The sequence below is a fragment of the Crinia signifera genome, chromosome 19 (genome assembly GCF_055691185.1).
Source record: "Crinia signifera chromosome 19, ASM5569118v1, whole genome shotgun sequence".
In the NCBI taxonomy this organism is placed as follows: domain Eukaryota; kingdom Metazoa; phylum Chordata; class Amphibia; order Anura; family Myobatrachidae; genus Crinia; species Crinia signifera.
This window is the reverse complement of record NC_139226.1, coordinates 138,345,891-138,367,324: the sequence shown is the minus strand read 5'-3', so window position 1 is coordinate 138,367,324 and position 21,434 is coordinate 138,345,891. Positions and strand designations below refer to the sequence as shown.

General features: G+C 51.7%; 1 protein-coding gene across 12 annotated transcripts in view; it reads left to right on the top strand.

Moving 5' to 3' along the window:
• Positions 1–21,434, top strand: part of KIF1B (kinesin family member 1B) — a 144,337-nt gene that overhangs the window by 65,514 nt on the left and 57,389 nt on the right. For 4 of the 12 annotated variants that reach the window (XM_083163486.1, XM_083163485.1, XM_083163476.1 and 1 more), the window contains exons 8-17: positions 36–147; positions 1,539–1,616; positions 3,323–3,388; positions 4,453–4,470; positions 5,612–5,687; positions 7,577–7,655; positions 8,420–8,562; positions 8,863–8,898; positions 10,023–10,234; positions 15,679–15,758. In XM_083163486.1, coding sequence (XP_083019612.1) covers positions 36–147; positions 1,539–1,616; positions 3,323–3,388; positions 4,453–4,470; positions 5,612–5,687; positions 7,577–7,655; positions 8,420–8,562; positions 8,863–8,898; positions 10,023–10,234; positions 15,679–15,758 — 900 coding nt within the window. Of the gene's footprint in view, positions 1–35; positions 148–1,538; positions 1,617–3,322; positions 3,389–4,452; positions 4,471–5,611; positions 5,688–7,576; positions 7,656–8,419; positions 8,563–8,862; positions 8,899–9,989; positions 10,235–15,678; positions 15,759–21,434 lie in introns of all 12 variants that reach the window. The other 8 variants (XM_083163480.1, XM_083163484.1, XM_083163478.1 and 5 more) reach the window with 3 other exon arrangements.

The window sequence follows — 21,434 nt, the reverse complement described above, 5'->3', positions numbered from 1 at the left end:
GACTGTTACAAGCTGTCTCTGTTGTTCTTCTCCAGGACGGTGGCCGCCACAAACATGAACGAGACCAGCAGCCGCTCCCATGCAGTCTTCACCATTGTCTTTACCCAGCGGAGGCTCGACGTGGAAACCAACCTCTCCACAGAGAAGGTGATTGGTGGGAGATGTAACAGAAATACGCTTCAGTTTCTTGTATGCTTGTCCCATGTTCTGAGCTTGGGAGCAGCTTCCTCACTCCCTCCCTCCATGGACTCTGGGTCTGGGAGCATCCTCCCTCCTGGGGCTCTGGGCCTGGGAGCAGCACCATCACTCGCTCCCTCCCTCCCGGGGCTCCGGGCCTGGGAGCAGCACCATCACTCCCTCCCTCCTGGGGCTCCAGGCCTGGGAGCAGCACCATCACTCCCTCCCTCCTGGGGCTCCGGGCCTGGGAGAAGCACCGTCACTCCCTCCCTCCTGGGGCTCCGGGCCTGGGAGAAGCACCGTCACTCCCTCCCTCCTGGGGCTCCGGGCCTGGGAGCAGCACCGTCACTCCCTCCCTCCTGGGGCTCCAGGCCTGGGAGCAGCACCGTCACTCGCTCCCTCCTGGGGCTCCGGGCCTGGGAGCAGCACCGTCACTCCCTCCCTCCTGGGGCTCTGGGCCTGGGAGCAGCACCGTCACTCCCTCCCTCTTGGGGCTCTGGGCCTGGGAGCAGCACCGTCACTCCCTCCCTCCTGGGGCTCCAGGCCTGGGAGCAGCACCATCACTCCCTCCCTCCTGGGGCTCCAGGCCTGGGAGCAGCACCATCACTCCCTCCCTCCCTCCTGGGGCTCCGGGCCTGGGAGCAGCACCGTCACTCCCTCCCTCCTGGGGCTCTGGGCCTGGGAGCAGCACTATCACTCCCTCCCTCCTGGGGCTCCGGGCCTGGGAGCAGCACCATCACTCCCTCCCTCCTGGGGCTCCAGGCCTGGGAGCAGCACCATCACTCCCTCCCTCCTGGGGCTCCGGGCCTTGGAGCAGCACCATCACTCCCTCCCTCCTGGGGCTCTGGGCCTGGGAGCAGCACCGTCACTCCCTCCCTCCTGGAGCTCTGGGCCTGGGAGCAGCACCGTCACTCCCTCCCTCCTGGTGCTCTAGGCCTGGGAGCAGCACCATCACTCCCTCCCTCCCTCCTGGGGCTCTGGGCCTGGGAGCAGCATCCTCCCTCCTGGGGCTCCGGGCCTGGGAGCAGCATCTTCCCTCCTGGGGCTTCAGGCCTGGGAGCAGCACCATCACTCCCTCCCTCCCGGGACTCCGGGCCTCGGAGCAGCATCTGCCCTCCCTCCTGTGGCTCTGGGCCCAGGAGCAGCGTTCTTCCTCCCTCCCGGGGCTCTGGGTCTGGGAGTGTGAGTAACCTGCTTCTGCGGTTATGTCAGATAGTGGATATATAGATGCAGAGACACAACGTTCCATCTCTGGTGCTGACGCACATTGTGTTGCAGAGTTATCTGATACTTTGCATTCTTTACCCTTGGTTACACAGTGTAAGTTCTGTCTGTGATAGTAATTGTGCTTTTATTCTCAGGTCAGCAAAATTAGCCTGGTAGATTTGGCCGGGAGCGAGAGAGCTGACTCCACAGGCGCCAAAGGAACACGACTAAAAGTAAGTGTGCGTCATTGTATGAGCCGGAACCACAGCTCAGGGAAGCTGCCCCATAGTGTGCGCACACCAGATAACAGTGATCAGCTTTGTAATCAATACAATCATTCAATTCCAAGCTTATAACCCGCTCTCAGGTTTGTGTCTTTTCCCACCAATAGTTTGAGGGGCCCATTTATCAAGCATTATTTGCGGTTAAATCCCCCGAAAACATCAGTTTTCGGGGGTTAACCGCAAATATTAAGTAGCACTGAAATGTATTAAGGGGGACTGCAGCAGGAATCTCCGATCCCTGCTGCGATACCCCCCTGCAGCGCCGCCGGCCGCATCCCCCATAGGTTTCTATGGGGGATGCGAAGCTGCCCGATGTATCAACATCGGGCATCCCGGCATCGCAGCCCTGGGCTATCGCCATTCTGATATGGCGATAGCCCATTGTAGCCTATGGCTACACATCGCACTGCGCGAGCGGCATGATGATGATACATAGTGTATATACAGTATATACAGCCTCCTGGGCAGTGCCGGGTATATATACTGTAACCTGGATGTTAGTAATGATGATACATAGTGTATATACAGTATATACAGCCTCCTGGGCAGTGCCGGGTATATATACTGTAACCTGGATGTTAGTAATGATGATACATAGTGTATATACAGTATATACAGCCTCCTGGGCAGTGCCGGGTATATATACTGTAACCTGGATGTTAGTAATGATACACAGTATATACACAGCCTCCTGGGCAGTGCCGGGTATATATACTGTAACCTGGATGTTAGTAATGATGATACATAGTGTATATACAGCCTCCTGGGCAGTGCCGGGTATATATACTGTAACCTGGATGTTAGTAATGATACACAGTATATACACAGCCTCCTGGGCAGTGCCGGGTATATATACTGTAACCTGGATGTTAGTAATGATGATACATAGTGTATATACAGTATATACAGCCTCCTGGGCAGTGCCGGGTATATATACTGTAACCTGGATGTTAGTAATGATACACAGTATATACACAGCCTCCTGGGCAGTGCCGGGTATATATACTGTAACCTGGATGTTAGTAATGATGATACATAGTGTATATACAGTATATACAGCCTCCTGGGCAGTGCCGGGTATATATACTGTAACCTGGATGTTAGTAATGATACACAGTATATACACAGCCTCCTGGGCAGTGCCGGGTATATATACTGTAACCTGGATGTTAGTAATGATGATACATAGTGTATATACAGTATATACAGCCTCCTGGGCAGTGCCGGGTATATATACTGTAACCTGGATGTTAGTAATGATGATACATAGTGTATATACAGTATATACAGCCTCCTGGGCAGTGCCGGGTATATATACTGTAACCTGGATGTTAGTAATGATACATAGTGTATATACAGTATATACAGCCTCCTGGGCAGTGCCGGGTATATATACTGTAACCTGGATGTTAGTAATGATGATACATAGTGTATATACAGTATATACAGCCTCCTGGGCAGTGCCGGGTATATATACTGTAACCTGGATGTTAGTAATGATGATACATAGTGTATATACAGTATATACAGCCTTCTGGGCAGTGCCGGGTATATATACTGTAACCTGGATGTTAGTAATGATGATACATAGTGTATATACAGTATATACAGCCTCCTGGGCAGTGCCGTGTGTGTAATAATTTCTCTGTTTGCAGGAAGGTGCAAATATCAACAAATCGCTGACCACACTGGGGAAAGTCATCTCTGCTCTCGCTGAGGTGGTAAGTGCCCGCTCCCCTCCTGATGCTGTGTTAGTGTAGCGCTGTGCACACTATGTCATTATTGTATAATCCCCTCCTGATGCTGTGTTAGTGTAGCGCTGTGCACACTATGTCATTATTGTATAATCCCCTCCTGATGCTGTGTTAGTGTAGCGCTGTGCAAACTATGTCATTATTGTATAATCCCCTCCTGATGCTGTGTTAGTGTAGCGCTGTGCACACTATGTCATTATTGTATAATCCCCTCCTGATGCTGTGTTAGTGTAGCGCTGTGAACACTGTCATTATTGTATAATCCCCTGATAATGCTGTGTTAGTGTAGCACTGTGCACACTGTCATTATTGTATAATCCCCTCCTGATGCTGTGTTAGTGTAGCACTGTGCACACTATGTCATTATTGTATAATCCCCTGATGATGTGTCATCGGCAAATCAGGGCACAGCATTGCTTTGGGATCCCCTGGAATCTGCGTATTTGGGTGACCATGGATTTGCTGAATTCCTAGTTTTCAAAGATCGGTGCCTTAATGCAGCATCACAGCGGTGACTGCAAATCAGTCTGATACATGTGGGCTTCTATGGAATGCACACGTCCCCAGACCTGTCCATCCTGGCTCTGACCTACCTGCCTGTGTGCCTGATCTGAGCCACGCCCCCAGGTCAGCCCACCTCCGGCAGCGCTGAGTGAGGCCACGCCTCTTCTGTCACCGGAATATAGCGGCTGCTGGGGATCACTGCTCAGATAAGGGGCGCATGGCATGTAATGAATGGCTGTTACTAAGGCATTACTGTGCGGATGGGACATGGCCGGCAGCAATTCCAGCCTTGTCCTCAGTCCGTTACTATTACAGCTTGGAATGGGCATATTCTTATTCTTCTTCTTATTATTATTATTATTATGCTCTGAGCAAGAGCCTTAAATCCAGTAATGGTGACTGAAGCGCCCATTGTGTGCGGTATACTCTGCAGTGTTAGCATGTGGTCAGGTGGCGTGAAGCGGGCGTGTGCGTGTGTGCGGCTACATGTGATGTTACTCTCTCCTTCCTCCATGCTGTCTTGCCAGGATAACTGTCCCAGCAAGGTAGGTTTACCTGGTGATATACGTTTATGTTCCGTGTTCTGTGTCTGTGCCCCCCACACAATACATAACCTACATTCCACATACCATAGATTATACGTCCCAACCGCAGGGCTGCCACCATACCCGCTCCTTCATATCGCCCTGCATATCCCACCCTCTCCTGTGACCGCCACTCTTCCACCAATCCGAACCTGCAGGTGCACTGACCCCTCCTTCAGATCACCCTGCATATCCCGCCCTACCCTGTGACCGCCACTCTTCCACCAATCCGAACCTGCAGGTGCACTGACCCCTCCTTCAGATCGCCCTGCATATCCTGCCCTCCCCTGTGACCGCCACTCTTCCACCAATCCGAACCTGCAGGTGCACTGACCCCTCCTTCAGATCGCCCTGCATATCCCGCCCTCCCCTGTGACCACCAATCCGAACCTGCAGGTGCACTGACCCCTCCTTCAGATCGCCCTGCATATCCCGCCCTCCCCTGTGACCGCCACTCTTCCACCAATCCGAACCTGCAGGTGCACTGACCCCTCCTTCAGATCGCCCTGCATATCCCGCCCTCCCCTGTGACCGCCACTCTTCCACCAATCCGTATTTGCAGGTGCACTGACCCCTCCTTCAGATCACCCTGCATATCCCGCCCTCCCCTGTGACTTCCACCAATCCGAACCTGCAGGTGCACTAACCCCTTTCTTCAGATCGCCCTGCATATCCTGCCCTCCCCTGTGACCGCCACTCTTCCACCAATCCGAACCTGCAGGTGCACTGACCCCTCCTTCAGATCGCCCTGCATATCCCGCCCTCCCCTGTGACCGCCACTCTTCCACCAATCCGAACCTGCAGGTGCACTGACCCCCTTCCCCAGCTGGGTGTAAGCGAGGGGATTTATGAAATGCCCACAGAGACCCCCCTGTGATTGTTAGGGTGCAGGGTTTTGTTATGTAGAGGCTGCTTCCCCCACCATGCTGATGCTCTATAGCCCATCTGGTCCCCCCACCGCTGTGCAGTCTCATGTAGTATAGTGACAGGGATTGGTGCATTAATAGCCAGAATAAACAGTGGGATCATTTTATTCCGCACTTTGAGAAGAACTAGACAATGTTGTATCACAGTCATATAATAATTCTGTTCTACTTTGCAGAGTAAAAAGAAGAAAAAGACAGATTTCATTCCTTATCGAGATTCTGTACTCACCTGGCTGCTACGTGAGAATTTAGGTATGTACTCTGCGCTTACCCTGCAGCGGTCTGGTACTGCCGCTGTGCTCGCCAACTTATAATTACAGCCTAACCCAGTGGTTCCCAAACTGTGTGCCGTGGCTCCCTGGGGTGCCTCGGGACACATGCAGGGGTGCCCTGGGTTGGTGGTCCAGGACCAATTCAAATTATTAATGGTTAATTATTTATGAGCATAACCGGTGCTGGTGGCTGTCAATCATAAAATGTGTACAAACAGAAGCAAATCCTGCCCTTTACCACATAACTGACCCTAAGAATCACATATAAACTCAATCTAATTATTTATTTGGGGGCCGTGAAAAAAATTCTGATACTCTAGGGTGCCGTGAATCAAAAAAGATTGGGAATCTCTGGCCTAACCATTGGCTAGGAACGAAGGACTTACCTGCTTGGCAGTAGGACCTTGTGCATTGATAGGCTGCATTCTCAGTGATGTCACTGGCTCCTAGTGATTAGGGCCCCCATTTATCATTGATCGCATTTACAATACGATCTGGGCGGAATATTACCTCATTTCGCCCCCATGTATCATCTTCCAGGGCGCAGGGACAGGGCTCCGAAAGGAGCCTGTCCCTGCGAAGCCCTGACCCGGAAGCCAGGGGGTCTGCGCGGTTATGCGCTGACCCCCCGCGACCCCGCTGACCTCGGGCAGTGCGATATGTAGCCATAGGCTACAACGGGCTATCGCCACATTAGAATGGCGATAGCCCAGGGCTGGGATGCCGGGCTGCCCGATGTTGATACATTATAGGTTTCTATGGGGGGATGCGAAGCTGCCCGATGTATCAACATCGGGCAGCCCGGCATCGCACCCCTGGGCTATCGCCATTCTGATATGGCGATAGCCCATTGTAGCCTATGGGTGCACATCGCACTGCCCGAGCAGGGCAGTGCGGTAAGAGGGGTCGGAGGGGGTCAGCGCATAATCGCGCATGCGCAGACCCCCTGGCTTCCGGCTTAGCACTTCGCAGGGATGGGCTCCTTTCGGAGCCCTGACCCTGCAGTGCCAGGGATGATACATGTGGTTGGTAGTGTCCTGCATTATCAGCGATATGGCTGGTAGTGTCCTGCATTGTCAGCGATGTGGCTGGTAGTGTCCTGCATTATCAGCGATGTGGCTGGTAGTGTCCTGCATTGTCAGCGATGTGGCTGGTAGTGTCCTGCATTATCAGCGATATGGCTGGTAGTGTCCTGCATTGTCAGCGATGTGGCTGGTAGTGTCCTGCATTGTCAGCGATGTGGCTGGTAGTGTCCTGCATTGTCAGCGATATGGCTGGTAGTGTCCTGCATTGTCAGCGATATGGCTGGTAGTGTCCTGCATTGTCAGCGATATGGCTGGTAGTGTCCTGCATTATCAGCGATATGGCTGGTAGTGTCCTGCATTGTCAGCGATGTGGCTGGTAGTGTCCTGCATTGTCAGCGATGTGGCTGGTAGTGTCCTGCATTGTCAGCGATATGGCTGGTAGTGTCCTGCATTGTCAGCGATATGGCTGGTAGTGTCCTGCATTATCAGCGATGTGGCTGGTAGTGTCCTCCGTCTCTGCATTGTCAGCGATGTGGCTTGTATTGTCCTGCATTGTCAGCGATGTGGCTGGTAGTGTCCTGCATTGTCAGCGATGTGGCTGGTAGTGTCCTGCATTGTCAGCGATGTGGCTGGTAGTGTCCTGCATTGTCAGCGATGTGGCTGGTAGTGTCCTCCGTGGCTGCATTGTCAGCGATGTGGCTGGTAGTGTCCTGCATTGTCAGCGATGTGGCTGGTAGTGTCCTCCGTGGCTGCATTGTCCTGACACAGCACACAATATGCCTCTTCCTGTCTGAGTAGGAGATTGATGCACTTCCTGAGGCTGAACATCATTGCACTCTTTCAGGTGGGAACTCTCGCACTGCCATGGTTGCAGCTCTGAGCCCGGCTGACATAAATTATGATGAAACTCTGAGTACACTAAGGTGAGAAACTGTAAACCCCCACACCTATATTGTATCATGTATTAAAATAACCAGTTAGTAGGGTTAATTTTAAAAGTCACAGTCGCCACTTAATGTGCACATTCAAAGTGGTTTAATACTTAAGCTAGATTCCAGAGGTGTCACAAACGGTGGGGTCCGGCTTGCGGCCACCAACGAACTTCCTCGACCTCTGGTGCATTCCTATTAAACCAGGGCTGGGCAATTGCGGCCCTCCAGATGTTAAGGAACTACACAACCCAGCATGCCTTGCATCAGTTTCAGCATGGCCACATAGCAAAACTAATTCAAAGCATCCTGGGATGTGTAGTTCCTCTACATCTGGAGGGCCGCAATTGCCCAGCCCTGTATTAAACAGTCATATTTGTCAGGGACATTTTGTGGAATTCCTATAAATCTTAAGTTATGCCTACGATCTCTATTTTCGGTATCGTCAATTTTGTCTGTTTTGCCATTGAACTTGCTTCAGATTTATTTGTTCTTGATTATATGATTCCAAAGCTTGGTCTTTTAGATCGCTCACCCTCTGCTCCAATTCCATTATTCTAGCAGTGTTTTCCCTAATTTTAACTAACTAAGGCAGAGTCTGGGTTCAGGTAATTCCCCCTTTTGGTACAGCTGCAGTGCAGAATAATTCAGTCAGCGCTCAATATCAAGCGGTCTCACATGTGGGTTTGGGGCGAACGATGTGTATGAATCTGACCGCTGTCTGTTCTGTCTTATCGGGGGATTTTTTCTTTTACTAGATATGCGGATCGTGCTAAGCAGATCAAATGTAACGCTATTATTAATGAAGATCCGAACGCCAAACTGGTGCGCGAGCTTAAAGATGAAGTCACGCGTCTGAAAGATCTGCTGAGGGCGCAGGGACTGGGCGATATCATTGACAGTAAGTACAGATTGCCAGCTACACCAGAATGCATGCATCCATTCATCTAGAGACTGACCAATGGCCTTCCAGCTGGCCCCAGGAAAGTGTGACTATCTCTGCAGCCCCCGCCGTATACTTTTCTCTGCGGCCTCCGCCTTATACTGTTATCTGCTGTTAATGTCTCTGCGGCCTCCGCCGTATACTGTTCTCTGCTGTTATTGTCTCTGCGGAACGTAATGTGATAGACACCTAGGTACAGGTCAGGGAGAGTCCGCGGCTACTAAACCTTACTTCTGTCTTCTCCCTGCCTTCCGTCAGTTGATTCTATTGAAGACAATTTCCTCGGAATGAAATGTGTGTATGACTATAATCTTCTTCTCTCCCCATGGGCCTCGCTTCTCAGCCAAGCCGCTTAATTCTGCATGTCCGCCCCGACTGCCAGGAAATCTCAGACACTGGAAATGTAGACGCAGGAGATTAGCGATGTCCCAGATTACAGCGTGCGCCTGTTGCTGTCCTCCAATGTAGGGGAGATTACCTGTCTGTCCTGCAAGGCGGCTTCATGTCTTTATATTTACACTTTACTGGCTCATAGTGCCAGCGGAACTGAGGGGGCGGAGCATATAAAGCAGCCATTGTTGTAGTCTATACTTAGTAAGGGGTGCTTGGGGACAGATGACCGAAATATAAACAGAATGGGTAATGAAGAGCTGGTTGGCTGGAACTTTATCTCTCTCCACAGCTAGGCCCATAGACCCCAGTGTTCCCTACTTTTGGGTTCCATTTTCATTATGGGTGAGCGAGGTGCAGAGTGAGAACTCGCCCCGTGACTGCATTCTCCAGAGCTGCGTGGTAGTAGCCAGTTCTGTGCTATATCTGAGATTTCCCAGCCACCGAGAGAGGGTGGCGCCAGCTGAATTGGCGCGTATGCTGGAGGCGATGGCGGCACTGCATGATGAGGTCTGGCATTCGCTATATGCATTGAGCAGCTCCGCTGATTCCGGGATCGGTGAACCGGCCGCTTTATCCTCGGCTGCACGTTTTTCTGCCATGAATTATTATTTCCCCTGCTGTGCCAGCTATATAACAGCTACTCTTCCCTGCGCTCCTTCCTGTACGGTATATTGCGTTATACCCCTACTAATCGCCTGGCTACTGGGTAATGTGACTGTGAGCGTGCTGTTCTCCAACCCCTTATCCACTTCTCACCACCCTCTACCTATCTTTACGCGCTAAAAATGGTTGCTTTACCCCTTTATATGTATGTATGATGTTTGTTGTCCTCCTCTTACACTCTGCTCCATATTTTCCTGCCTCTTTCCTGCACCTGACTGACCCTCGTAGCCGCCATCTTGCAGAAGCCTCTGTCCGTCTCTCACTGTGGTTTTCCCCCCTCTCTCTCCTTGTTCCTCTCCCCCCGGCTTCCCCTCTTGTCTTGTATTTAGCTCTTCCTTCTGTTGGGTGCCTTCCTTTCTCAGACGTCAATGATAACCAGAACCTTAAGAATAAGTACTTGCTAGCCAATGAGAATCAACGGCCTGGCCATTTCTCCACAGCCTCCATGAGCTCGCTGGCATCTTCCCCATCTTCCTGTTCTCTCAGTAGTCAGGTGGGGCTGACCTCGGTTACCAGTATCCAGGAAAGGATCATGTCCACGCCAGGCGGAGAGGAGGCCATAGAGCGGCTAAAGGTAATGTAGTTACTGTTCTGCTCCTCTGCATAGCATTGCCCTGTTCAGTCAGCAGTCATATATAAGCTACGTAGATAAAACTTCTCTCCTGTTGCTACGCGCATTGTCAGGCATGGTCCACACTGATCCTTTTGTCTGCGGCCAGATCACTGTTCAGCAGTGGCGACAAAAATCTATTGATCTTGGTGCTTCCCACAGACAGAGAACTCTGAATCAGTGGCCGTCAGGTAACTACTGTACTCACTGTACTGAGACTAGGCCCCAAAGTATGGAGACCATCTGTAATGGGCTGATGGCACACTGTCTGGTGTACAGTACTTATTACAGCGTTCCGAGGTCTGCACTACATACACTATACACTGCGTGCGGTTACTGCACCACTGACTGGGAATGTGGCAGTGACTGGATCTCACAGGCTGTTACATAGACCCCAATGTATGGACACCATCTGTAATGGGCTGATGGCACACTGTCTGGGGGACACTACTTATTACAGTGTTCCGAGGTCTGCACTACATACACTATGCACTGTGTGCGGTTACTGCACCACTGACTGGGAATGTGGCAGTGACTGGATCTCACAGGCTGTTACATAGACCCCAATGTATGGACACCATCTGTAATGGGCTGATGGCACACTGTCTGGGGGACAGTACTTATTACAGCGTTCCTAGGTCTGCACTACATACACTATGCACTGCGTGCGGTTACTGCATCACTGACTGGGAATGTGGCAGTGACTGTATCTCACAGGCTGTTACATAGACCCCAATGTATGGACACCATCTGTAATGGGATGATAGCACACTGTCTGGGGGACAGTACTTATTACAGTGTTCCTAGGTCTGCACTACATACACTATGCACTGCGTGCGGTTACTGCACCACTGACTGGGAATGTGGCAGTGACTGTATCTCACAGGCTGTTACATAGACCCCAATGTATGGACACCATCTGTAATGGGCTGATGGCACACTGTCTGGGGGACAGTACTTATTACAGCGTTCCTAGGTCTGCACTACATACACTATGCACTGCGTGCGGTTACTGCACCACTGACTGGGAATGTGGCAGTGACTGTATCTCACAGGCTGTTACATAGACCCCAATGTATGGACACCATCTGTAATGGGCTGATGGCACACTGTTTGGTGTACAGTACTTATTACAGCGTTCCTAGGTCTGCACTACATACACTATGCACTGCGTGCCGTTACTGCACCACTGACTGGGAATGCTGCAGTGACTTTATCTCACAGGCTGTTACATAGACCCCAATGTATGGACACCATCTGTAATGGGCTGATGGCACACTGTCTGGTGGACAGTACTTATTACAGTGTTCCTAGGTCTGCACTACATACACTATGCACTGCGTGCGGTTACTGCACCACTGACTGGGAATGTGGCAGTGACTGTATCTCACAGGCTGTTACATATTTATTATTTATTAACAGTTTCTTATATATGGCACACATATTCCGCAGCGCTTTACAGAGAATATTTTAACAATCACATCAGTCCCGGCCCCAGTGAAGCTTACACTCTATATTCCCTACCACATGTACATGCACATGCAGACATTCTAGGGTTAATTTTTGTTGGAAGCCAATTAACCTATCTGTATATTTTTGGATTGTGGGAGGAAACCGGAGTACCCAGAGGAAACCCACGCAAGTACGGGGAGAATATACAAACTCCGCACATTTAGAGCCATGGTGGGGATCGAACCCATGACCTCAGTGCTGTGAGGCAGTAATGCTAACCATTACACCATCCGTGCTGCCCCGTAGACCCCAATGTATGGACGCCATCTGTAATGGGCTGATAGCACACTGTCTGGGGGCAGTACTTATTGCAGAGTTCCTAGGTCTGCACTACATACACTATGCACTGCGTGCGGTTACTGCACCACTGACTGGGAATGTTGCCGTGTGTTCTCGCCTGTCATGGCTTCCACTTGAAGCAGTGGTGCGCTGTAATGTGCGTAGCTATGATGGAAGACTTGTGCCCAACTAGCACTTGTCTAGAGGAGATGTGGCCCCCTCCCCCACACAGCTGGTCTCTGCCGTGGTACAAGACATAGACGGCACAGTCTTTATGGGTGAACAGTTGTGCTATTGTGTCCACTCTATAAGTGGACCCGGTTGTCACATATTTATATGCAGAAGACAAAGAGCGGGTCAGTTCTAGTGCAGGAGATCTGCAGTAACCGGAACATGAGCACCAACTTCTGTGCTTTATCGGACAGATTCAGGCAGGTCCCAATAAGTGACGTCAGGCCAGTCTGTGCATACACCGACCCCCAACCCCGCCCAGCACCTTCCATCTGATGGTGTGCATATACTACCCCCAGCCCGCCCAGCACCTTCCATCCGATGGCGTGCATATACTACCCCCAGCCCGCCCAGCACCTTCCATTCAATGGTGTGCATATACTACCCCTAGCCCGCCCAGCACCTTCCATCCGATGGCGTGCATATACTACCCCCAGCCCGCCCAGCACCTTCCATCCAATGGTGTGCATATACTACCCCTAGCCCGCCCAGCACCTTCCATCCGATGGCGTGCATATACTACCCCCAGCCCGCCCAGCACCTTCCATCCAATGGTGTGCATATACTGAACCCCAGCCCGCCCAGCACCTTCCATCTGATGGTGTGCATATACTACCCCCAGCCCGCCCAGCACCTTCCATCCGATGGCGTGCATATACTACCCCCAGCCCGCCCAGCACCTTCCATCCGATGGTGTTCATATACTACCCCCAGCCCCGCCCAGCACCTTCCATCCGATGGTGTGCATATACTGAACCCCAGCCCGCCCAGCACCTTCCATCCGATGGTGTGCATATACTACCCCCAGCCCGCCCAGCACCTTCCATCTGATGGTGTGCATATACTGACCTCCAGCCCGCCCAGCACCTTCCATCCGATGGTGTGCATATACCGACCCCCAGCACCTTCCATCCAATGGTGTGCATATACTACCCCAGCCCTGCCCAGCACCTTCCATCCGATGGTGTGCATATACTACCCCAGCCCTGCCCAGCACCTTCCATCCGATGGTGTGCATATACTACCCCCAGCCCTGCCCAGCACCTTCCATCCGATGGTGTGCATATACTACCCCCAGCCCGCCCCGGAACACCTTCCATCCGATGGTGTGCATATACTGACCCCCAGCCCGCCCAGCACCTTCCATCCGATGGTGTGCATATACTGACCCCCAGCACCTGCCATCCGATGGTGTGCATATACTGACCCCCAGCACCTGCCATCCGATGGTGTGCATATACTGACCCCCAGCACCTTCCATCCGATGGTGTGCTTATACTGACCCCAGCACCTTCCATCCGATGGTGTGCATATACCGACCCCCAACCCCACCCAGCACCTTCCATCCGATGGTGTGCATATACTACCCCAGCCCTGCCCAGCACCTTCCATCCGATGGTGTGCATATACTACCCCAGCCCTGCCCAGCACCTTCCATCCGATGGTGTGCAAATACTACCCCCAGCCCTGCCCAGCACCTTCCATCCGATGGTGTGCATATACTACCCCCAGCCCGCCCCGGAACACCTTCCATCCGATGGTGTGCATATACTGACCTCCAGCCCTGCCCAGCACCTTCCATTCGATGGTGTGCATATACTGACCCCCAGCCCGTCCAGCACCTTCCATCCGATGGTGTGCATATATTGACCTCCAGCCCGTCCAGCACCTTCCATCCGATGGTGTGCATATACTGACCCCCAGCCCTGCCCAGCACCTTCCATCCGATGGTGTGCATATACTGACCCCCAGCCCGTCCAGCACCTTCCATCCGATGGTGTGCATATACTACCCCCAGCCCTGCCCAGTACCTTCCATCCGATGGTGTGCATATACTGACCCCCAGCACCTGCCATCCGATGGTGTGCATATACTGACCCCCAGCACCTTCCATCCGATGGTGTGCTTATACTGACCCCAGCACCTTCCATCCGATGGTGTGAGTATACCGACCCCCAACCCCACCCAGCACCTTCCATCCGATGGTGTGCATATACTACCCCCAGCCCGCCCAGCACCTTCCATCTGATGGTGTGCATATACCGACCCCCAACCCCACCCAGCACCTTCCATCCGATGGTGTGCATATACTACCCCCAGCCCGCCCAGCACCTTCCATCCGATGGTGTGCATATACCGACCCCCAACCCCACCCAGCACCTTCCATCCGATGGTGTGCATATACTGACCCCCAGCCCGCCCAGCACCTTCCATCCGATGGTGTGCATATACTGACCCCCAGCACCTGCCATCCGATGGTGTGCGTATACTGACCCCCAGCACCTTCCATCCGATGGTGTGCTTATACTGACCCCAGCACCTTCCATCCGATGGTGTGCATATACCGACCCCCAACCCCACCCAGCACCTTCCATCCGATGGTGTGCATATACTACCCCCAGCCCGCCCAGCACCTTCAATCTGATGGTGTGCATATACCGACCCCCAACCCCACCCAGCACCTTCCATCCGATGGTGTGCATATACTGACCCCCAGCCCGCCCAGCACCTTCCATCCGATGGTGTGCATATACTGACCCCCAGCACCTGCCATCCGATGGTGTGCGTATACTGACCCCCAGCACCTTCCATCCGATGGTGTGCTTATACTGACCCCAGCACCTTCCATCCGATGGTGTGCATATACCGACCCCCAACCCCACCCAGCACCTTCCATCCGATGGTGTGCATATACTACCCCCAGCCTGCCCAGCACCTTCCATCCGATGGTGTGCATATACTGACCCCCAGCACCTGCCATCCGATGGTGTGCATATACTGACCCCCAGCCCGCCCAGCACCTTCCATCCGATGGTGTGCATATACTGACCTCCAGCCCGCCCAGCACCTGCCATCCGATGGTGTGCATATACTGACCCCCAGCACCTGCCATCCGATGGTGTGCATATACTGACCCCCAGCACCTGCCATCCGATGGTGTGCATATACTGACCCCCAGCCCGCCCAGCACCTTCCATCTGATGGTATGCATCCCCAAAAATTCCCTGCTCTGACGTCCCCGTATCCATGCACTGACAGGTGCACCAATATGCAAAATGAATACAACTGCTTTGTGCCTCGTACCTCGATGATGTCACTATTTACTAGTGTACTGGTAGGCTGCGTCCTTTTGTATATTAGTTTAGACTAACTGCCACTATTGTCCTTGTAGCGAGTAACTCTGGTCTCCATGGATACACACTTGTGTAACTGCTCTGTGTTAGTAACAGATGTATCACCAGCCATATATCCCCTACGCTCCAGATTATATAGAAATAAGAGGCCACGCACCGGCATCCTAACCTGGGGTCACTGTACCGGGATTCGGGGCCTCCCTTTCTATATCCTGACCATATCATGATTATACAAGTTCATTTCTCCACCAGGAATCAGAGAAAATTATTGCGGAGCTCAATGAGACATGGGAAGAAAAGCTTAGAAAAACAGAAGCTATCCGCATGGAGAGGTAACATACCCTAATGTTATGTCCTCATTTATTCTTAATGTATTGCCCTCAGGAAGTAGCATTTATCCTCCGTAACTCCCTGTACACCCAGCGTGGTGGAGTAGGGGGGATATGGTGTGGGCATGACTGAGGTTCCTGGGATCCAGACCCCACCAGCGCTGTATCAGACGATACAACATGGCTGATTACCCGGAGAACTGGACCCACGTCAGAGGGTGCTCAATACTATCTCCTATCTGCCTTCTCCCTGCTGCCAGCCTGGTGTGTCTCTAACAGGCCTCTCTAGTATGGCGGATCACTGGCTGCTACCACCCACCCTGTGACATGTGCAATCCCCCTACATTATTATTACTATTATTATTATATTTGTATTTATAAGGCACCACAAGTGATACGCAGCGACGTACATATAGAACACATTAGAACAGTACAGGGTACACAGAACTAGACATAACAGCAACAGAAGAATAAAAACAGAGCACAAGTAACAGCACAAATCTTAGTACACAATACAGCTGAGATGTAGGGAAGTGAGTGAGAAGAGATGCGGGTATAGATGGTAGGTGAGTAAGAGAGCTGAGATGTAGGGAAGTGAGTGAGAAGAGATGCGGGTATAGATGGTAGGTGAGTAAGAGAGCTGAGATGTAGGGAAGTGAGTGAGAAGAGATGCAGGTATAGATGGTAGGTGAGTAAGAGAGCTGAGATGTAGGGAGGTGAGTGAGAAGAGATGCTGGTATAGATGGTAGGTGAGTGAGAGCTGAGATGTAGGGAAGTGAGTGAGAAGAGATGCTGGTATAGATGGTAGGTGAGTAAGAGAGCTGAGATGTAGGGAGGTGAGTGAGAAGAGATGCAGGTATAGATGGTAGGTGAGTAAGAGAGCTGAGATGTAGGGAAGTGAGTGAGAAGAGATGCAGGTATAGATGGTAGGTGAGTAAGAGCTGAGATATAGGGAAGTGAGTGAGAAGAGATGCTGGTATAGATGGTAGGTGAGTAAGAGAGCTGAGATGTAGGGAGGTGAGTGAGAAGAGATGCAGGTATAGATGGTAGGTGAGTAAGAGAGCTGAGATGTAGGGAGGTGAGTGAGAAGAGATGCAGGTATAGATGGTAGGTGAGTGAGAGCTGAGATGTAGGGAAGTGAGTGAGAAGAGATGCGGGTATAGATGGTAGGTGAGTAAGAGAGCTGAGATGTAGGGAGGTGAGTGAGAAGAGATGCGGGTATAGATGGTAGGTGAGTAAGAGAGCTGAGATGTAGGGAGGTGAGTGAGAAGAGATGCGGGTATAGATGGTGGGTGAGTAAGGGAGCTGAGATGTAGGGAAGTGAGTGAGAAGAGATGCAGGTATAGATAGTAGGTGAGTAAGAGCTGAGATGTAGGGAAGTGAGTGAGAAGAGATGCAGGTATAGATAGTAGGTGAGTAAGAGAGGTGAGATGTAGGGAAGTGAGTGAGAAGAGATGCAGGTATAGATAGTAGGTGAGTAAGAGAGCTGAGATGTAGGGAAGCGAGTGAGAAGAGATGCGGGTATAGATGGTAGGTGAGTAAGAGAGCTGAGATATAGGGAAGTGAGTGAGAAGAGATGCGGGTATAGATGGTAGGTGAGTAAGAGAGGTGAGATGTAGGGAAGAGAGTGAGAAGAGATGCAGGTATAGATGGTAGGTGAGTAAGAGAGCTGAGATGTAGGGAAGTGAGTGAGAAGAGATGCGGGTATAGATGGTAGGTGAGTAAGAGAGCTGAGATGTAGGGAAGTGAGTGGAAGGGAAGCTGTAATTGAAATGCAAGAAGGGTGCTGTGAGAACCGGAGGGCAGAGGGCCCTACTCTAAGGAGCTTACAATCTAGAAGGAAGGGGACACAGACAGGTGACATGAGGTGCAGGTAATAAGACCTGAGGCAAGAAGTGAGCATGGCAGTGATGGTCAGGACATGAGGCAGCAGGTAGAGAGAATGGACAAAGTAGTCCTCTCCCTACTCCTATACTCCTCTCCTCCCTCCACCGGCACCGTTGACCCCCTAACAGCCCTGCACTGTGGCCCAAGCCACAACACACCATACTAGCAAGCAGAAAGCATGCAGAGTGAATAGGTGTAGCATAGGATTGAGGAACCATGGCTCTAGTACAACAGTGTAGTTCAGAAATTGAAGATAGTGTCAGAATAGAGAAAAGAAAAATAAATACAGTTAGGGTAAGTAGTGTGAGAAGCAGGTGTAGAGGGATCTATACAGTGCAGAGTGTAGAGGGACGTATGCAGTGCAGAGTGTAGAGGGACGTATTCAGTGCAGAGTGTAGAGGGACGTATGCAGTGCAGAGTGTAGAGGGACGTATGCAGTGCAGAGTGTAGAGGGACGTATGCAGTGCAGAGTGTAGAGGGACGTATGCAGTGCAGAGTGTAGAGGGACGTATGCAGTGCAGAGTGTAGAGGGACGTATGCAGTGCAGAGTGTAGAGGGACGTATGCAGTGCAGAGTGTAGAGGGACGTATGCAGTGCAGAGTGTAGAGGGACGTATGCAGTGCAGAGTGTAGAGGGACGTATGCAGTGTAGAGGGACGTATGCAGTGCAGAGAGAGAGAGAAGCGCGTGTAGCGGGACATATACAGCGCAGAGAGGCAGGTGTAGAGGGACATATACAGTGCAGAGAAGCAGGTGCAGAGGGACATATACAGTGCAGAGAGAGAAGCGGGTGTAGAGGGACATATACAGTGCAGAGAGAGAGAAGCGGGTGTAGAGGGACATATACAGTGCAGAGAAGCGGGTGTAGAGGGACATATACAGTGCAGAGAAGCAGGTGTAGAGGGACATATACAGTGCAGAGAAGCAGGTGTAGAGGGACATATACAGTGCAGAGAAGCAGGTGTAGAGGGGCATATACAGTGCAGAGAGAGAAGCAGGTGTAGAGGGACGTATACAGTGCAGAGAAGCTGGTGTAGAGGGACGTATACAGTGCAGAGAAGCAGGTGTAGAGGGACGTATGCAGTGCAGAGTGTAGAGGGACGTATGCAGTGTAGAGGGACGTATGCAGTGCAGAGTGTAGAGGGACGTATGCAGTGTAGAGGGACGTATGCAGTGCAGAGAGAGAGAGAAGCGCGTGTAGCGGGACATATACAGTGCAGAGAAGCAGGTGCAGAGGGACATATACAGTGCAGAGAGAGAAGCGGGTGTAGAGGGACATATACAGTGCAGAGAGAGAAGCGGGTGTAGAGGGACATATACAGTGCAGAGAAGCAGGTGTAGAGGGACATATACAGTGCAGAGAAGCAGGTGTAGAGGGACATATACAGTGCAGAGAAGCAGGTGTAGAGGGGCATATACAGTGCAGAGAGAGAAGCAGGTGTAGAGGGACGTATACAGTGCAGAGAAGCAGGTGTAGAGGGACGTATACAGTGCAGAGAAGCAGGTGTAGAGGGACGTATACAGTGCAGAGAAGCAGGTGTAGAGGGACGTATACAGTGCAGAGAAGCAGGTTTAGAGGGACGTATACAGTGCAGAGAAGCAGGTTTAGAGGGACGTATACAGTGCAGAGAAGCAGGTGTAGAGGGACGTATACAGTGCAGAGAAGCAGGTGTAGAGGGCCGTATGCAGTGCAGAGAAGCAGGTGTAGAGGGCCGTATACAGTGCAGAGAAGCAGGTGCAGAGGGACGTATACAGTGCAGAGAACCAGGTGTAGAGGGACGTATACAGTGCAGAGAAGCAGGTGTAGAGGGACGTATACAGTGCAGAGAAGCAGGTGTAGAGGGATGTATACAGTGCAGAGAGAGAGAGAAGCAGGTGTAGAGGGACGTATACAGTGCAGAGAGAGAAGCGGGTGTAGAGGGACATATACAGTGCAGAGAGAAAGAAGCGGGTGTAGAGGGACATATACAGTGCAGAGAAGCAGGTGTAGAGGGACATATACAGTGCAGAGAAGCAGGTGTAGAGAGACATATACAGTGCAGAGAGAGAGAAGCAGGTGTAGAGGGACATGTACAGTGCAGAGAGAGAGAGAGAAGCAGGTGTAGAGGGACATGTACAGTGCAGAGAAGCGGGTGTAGAGGGACATATACAGTGCAGAGAGAGAGAAGCGGTGTAGAGGGACATATACAGTGCAGAGAAGCGGGTGTAGAGGGACATATACAGTGCAGAGAAGCAGGTGTAGAGGGACATATACAGTGCAGAGAAGCAGGTGTAGAGGGGCATATACAGTGCAGAGAAGCAGGTGTAGAGGGACGTATACAGTGCAGAGAAGCAGGTGTAGAGGGACGTATGCAGTGCAGAGTGTAGAGGGACGTATGCAGTGCAGAGTGTAGAGGGACGTATGCAGTGCAGAGTGTAGAGGGACGCATGCAGTGTAGAGGGACGTATGCAGTGCAGAGAGAGAGAGAAGCGCGTGTAGCGGGACATATACAGTGCAGAGAAGCAGGTGTAGAGGGACATATACAGTGCAGAGAAGCAGGTGCAGAGGGACATATACAGTGCAGAGAGAGAAGCGGGTGTAGAGGGACATATACAGTGCAGAGAGAGAGAAGCGGGTGTAGAGGGACATATACAGTGCAGAGAAGCAGGTGTAGAGGGACATATACAGTGCAGAGAAGCAGGTGTAGAGGGACATATACAGTGCAGAGAAGCAGGTGTAGAGGGGCATATACAGTGCAGAGAGAGAAGCAGGTGTAGAGGGACGTATACAGTGCAGAGAAGCAGGTGTAGAGGGACGTATACAGTGCAGAGAAGCAGGTGTAGAGGGACGTATACAGTGCAGAGAAGCAGGTGTAGCGGGACGTATGCAGTGCAGAGTGTAGAGGGACGTATGCAGTGTAGGGGGACGTATGCAGTGCAGAGAGAGAGAGAAGCGCGTGTAGCGGGACATATACAGTGCAGAGAAGCAGGTGTAGAGGGACATATACAGTGCAGAGAAGCAGGTGCAGAGGGACATATACAGTGCAGAGAGAGAAGCGGGTGTAGAGGGACATATACAGTGCAGAGAGAGAAGCGGGTGTAGAGGGACATATACAGTGCAGAGAAGCAGGTGTAGAGGGACATATACAGTGCAGAGAAGCAGGTGTAGAGGGACATATACAGTGCAGAGAAGCAGGTGTAGAGGGGCATATACAGTGCAGAGAGAGAAGCAGGTGTAGAGGGACGTATACAGTGCAGAGAAGCAGGTGTAGAGGGACGTATACAGTGCAGTGAAGCAGGTGTAGAGGGACGTATACAGTGCAGAGAAGCAGGTGTAGAGGGACGTATACAGTGCAGAGAAGCAGGTGTAGAGGGACGTATACAGTGCAGAGAAGCAGGTGTAGAGGGACATATACAGTGCAGAGAGAGAAGCGGGTGTAGAGGGACATATACAGTGCAGAGAGAGAAGCGGGTGTAGAGGGACATATACAGTGCAGAGAAGCAGGTGTAGAGGGACATATACAGTGCAGAGAAGCAGGTGTAGAGGGACATATACAGTGCAGAGAAGCAGGTGTAGAGGGGCATATACAGTGCAGAGAGAGAAGCAGGTGTAGAGGGACGTATACAGTGCAGAGAAGCAGGTGTAGAGGGACGTATACAGTGCAGAGAAGCAGGTGTAGAGGGACGTATACAGTGCAGAGAAGCAGGTGTAGAGGGCCGTATGCAGTTCAGAGAAGCAGGTGTAGAGGGACGTATACAGTGCAGAGAAGCAGGTGTAGAGGGATGTATACAGTGCAGAGAGAGAGAGAAGCAG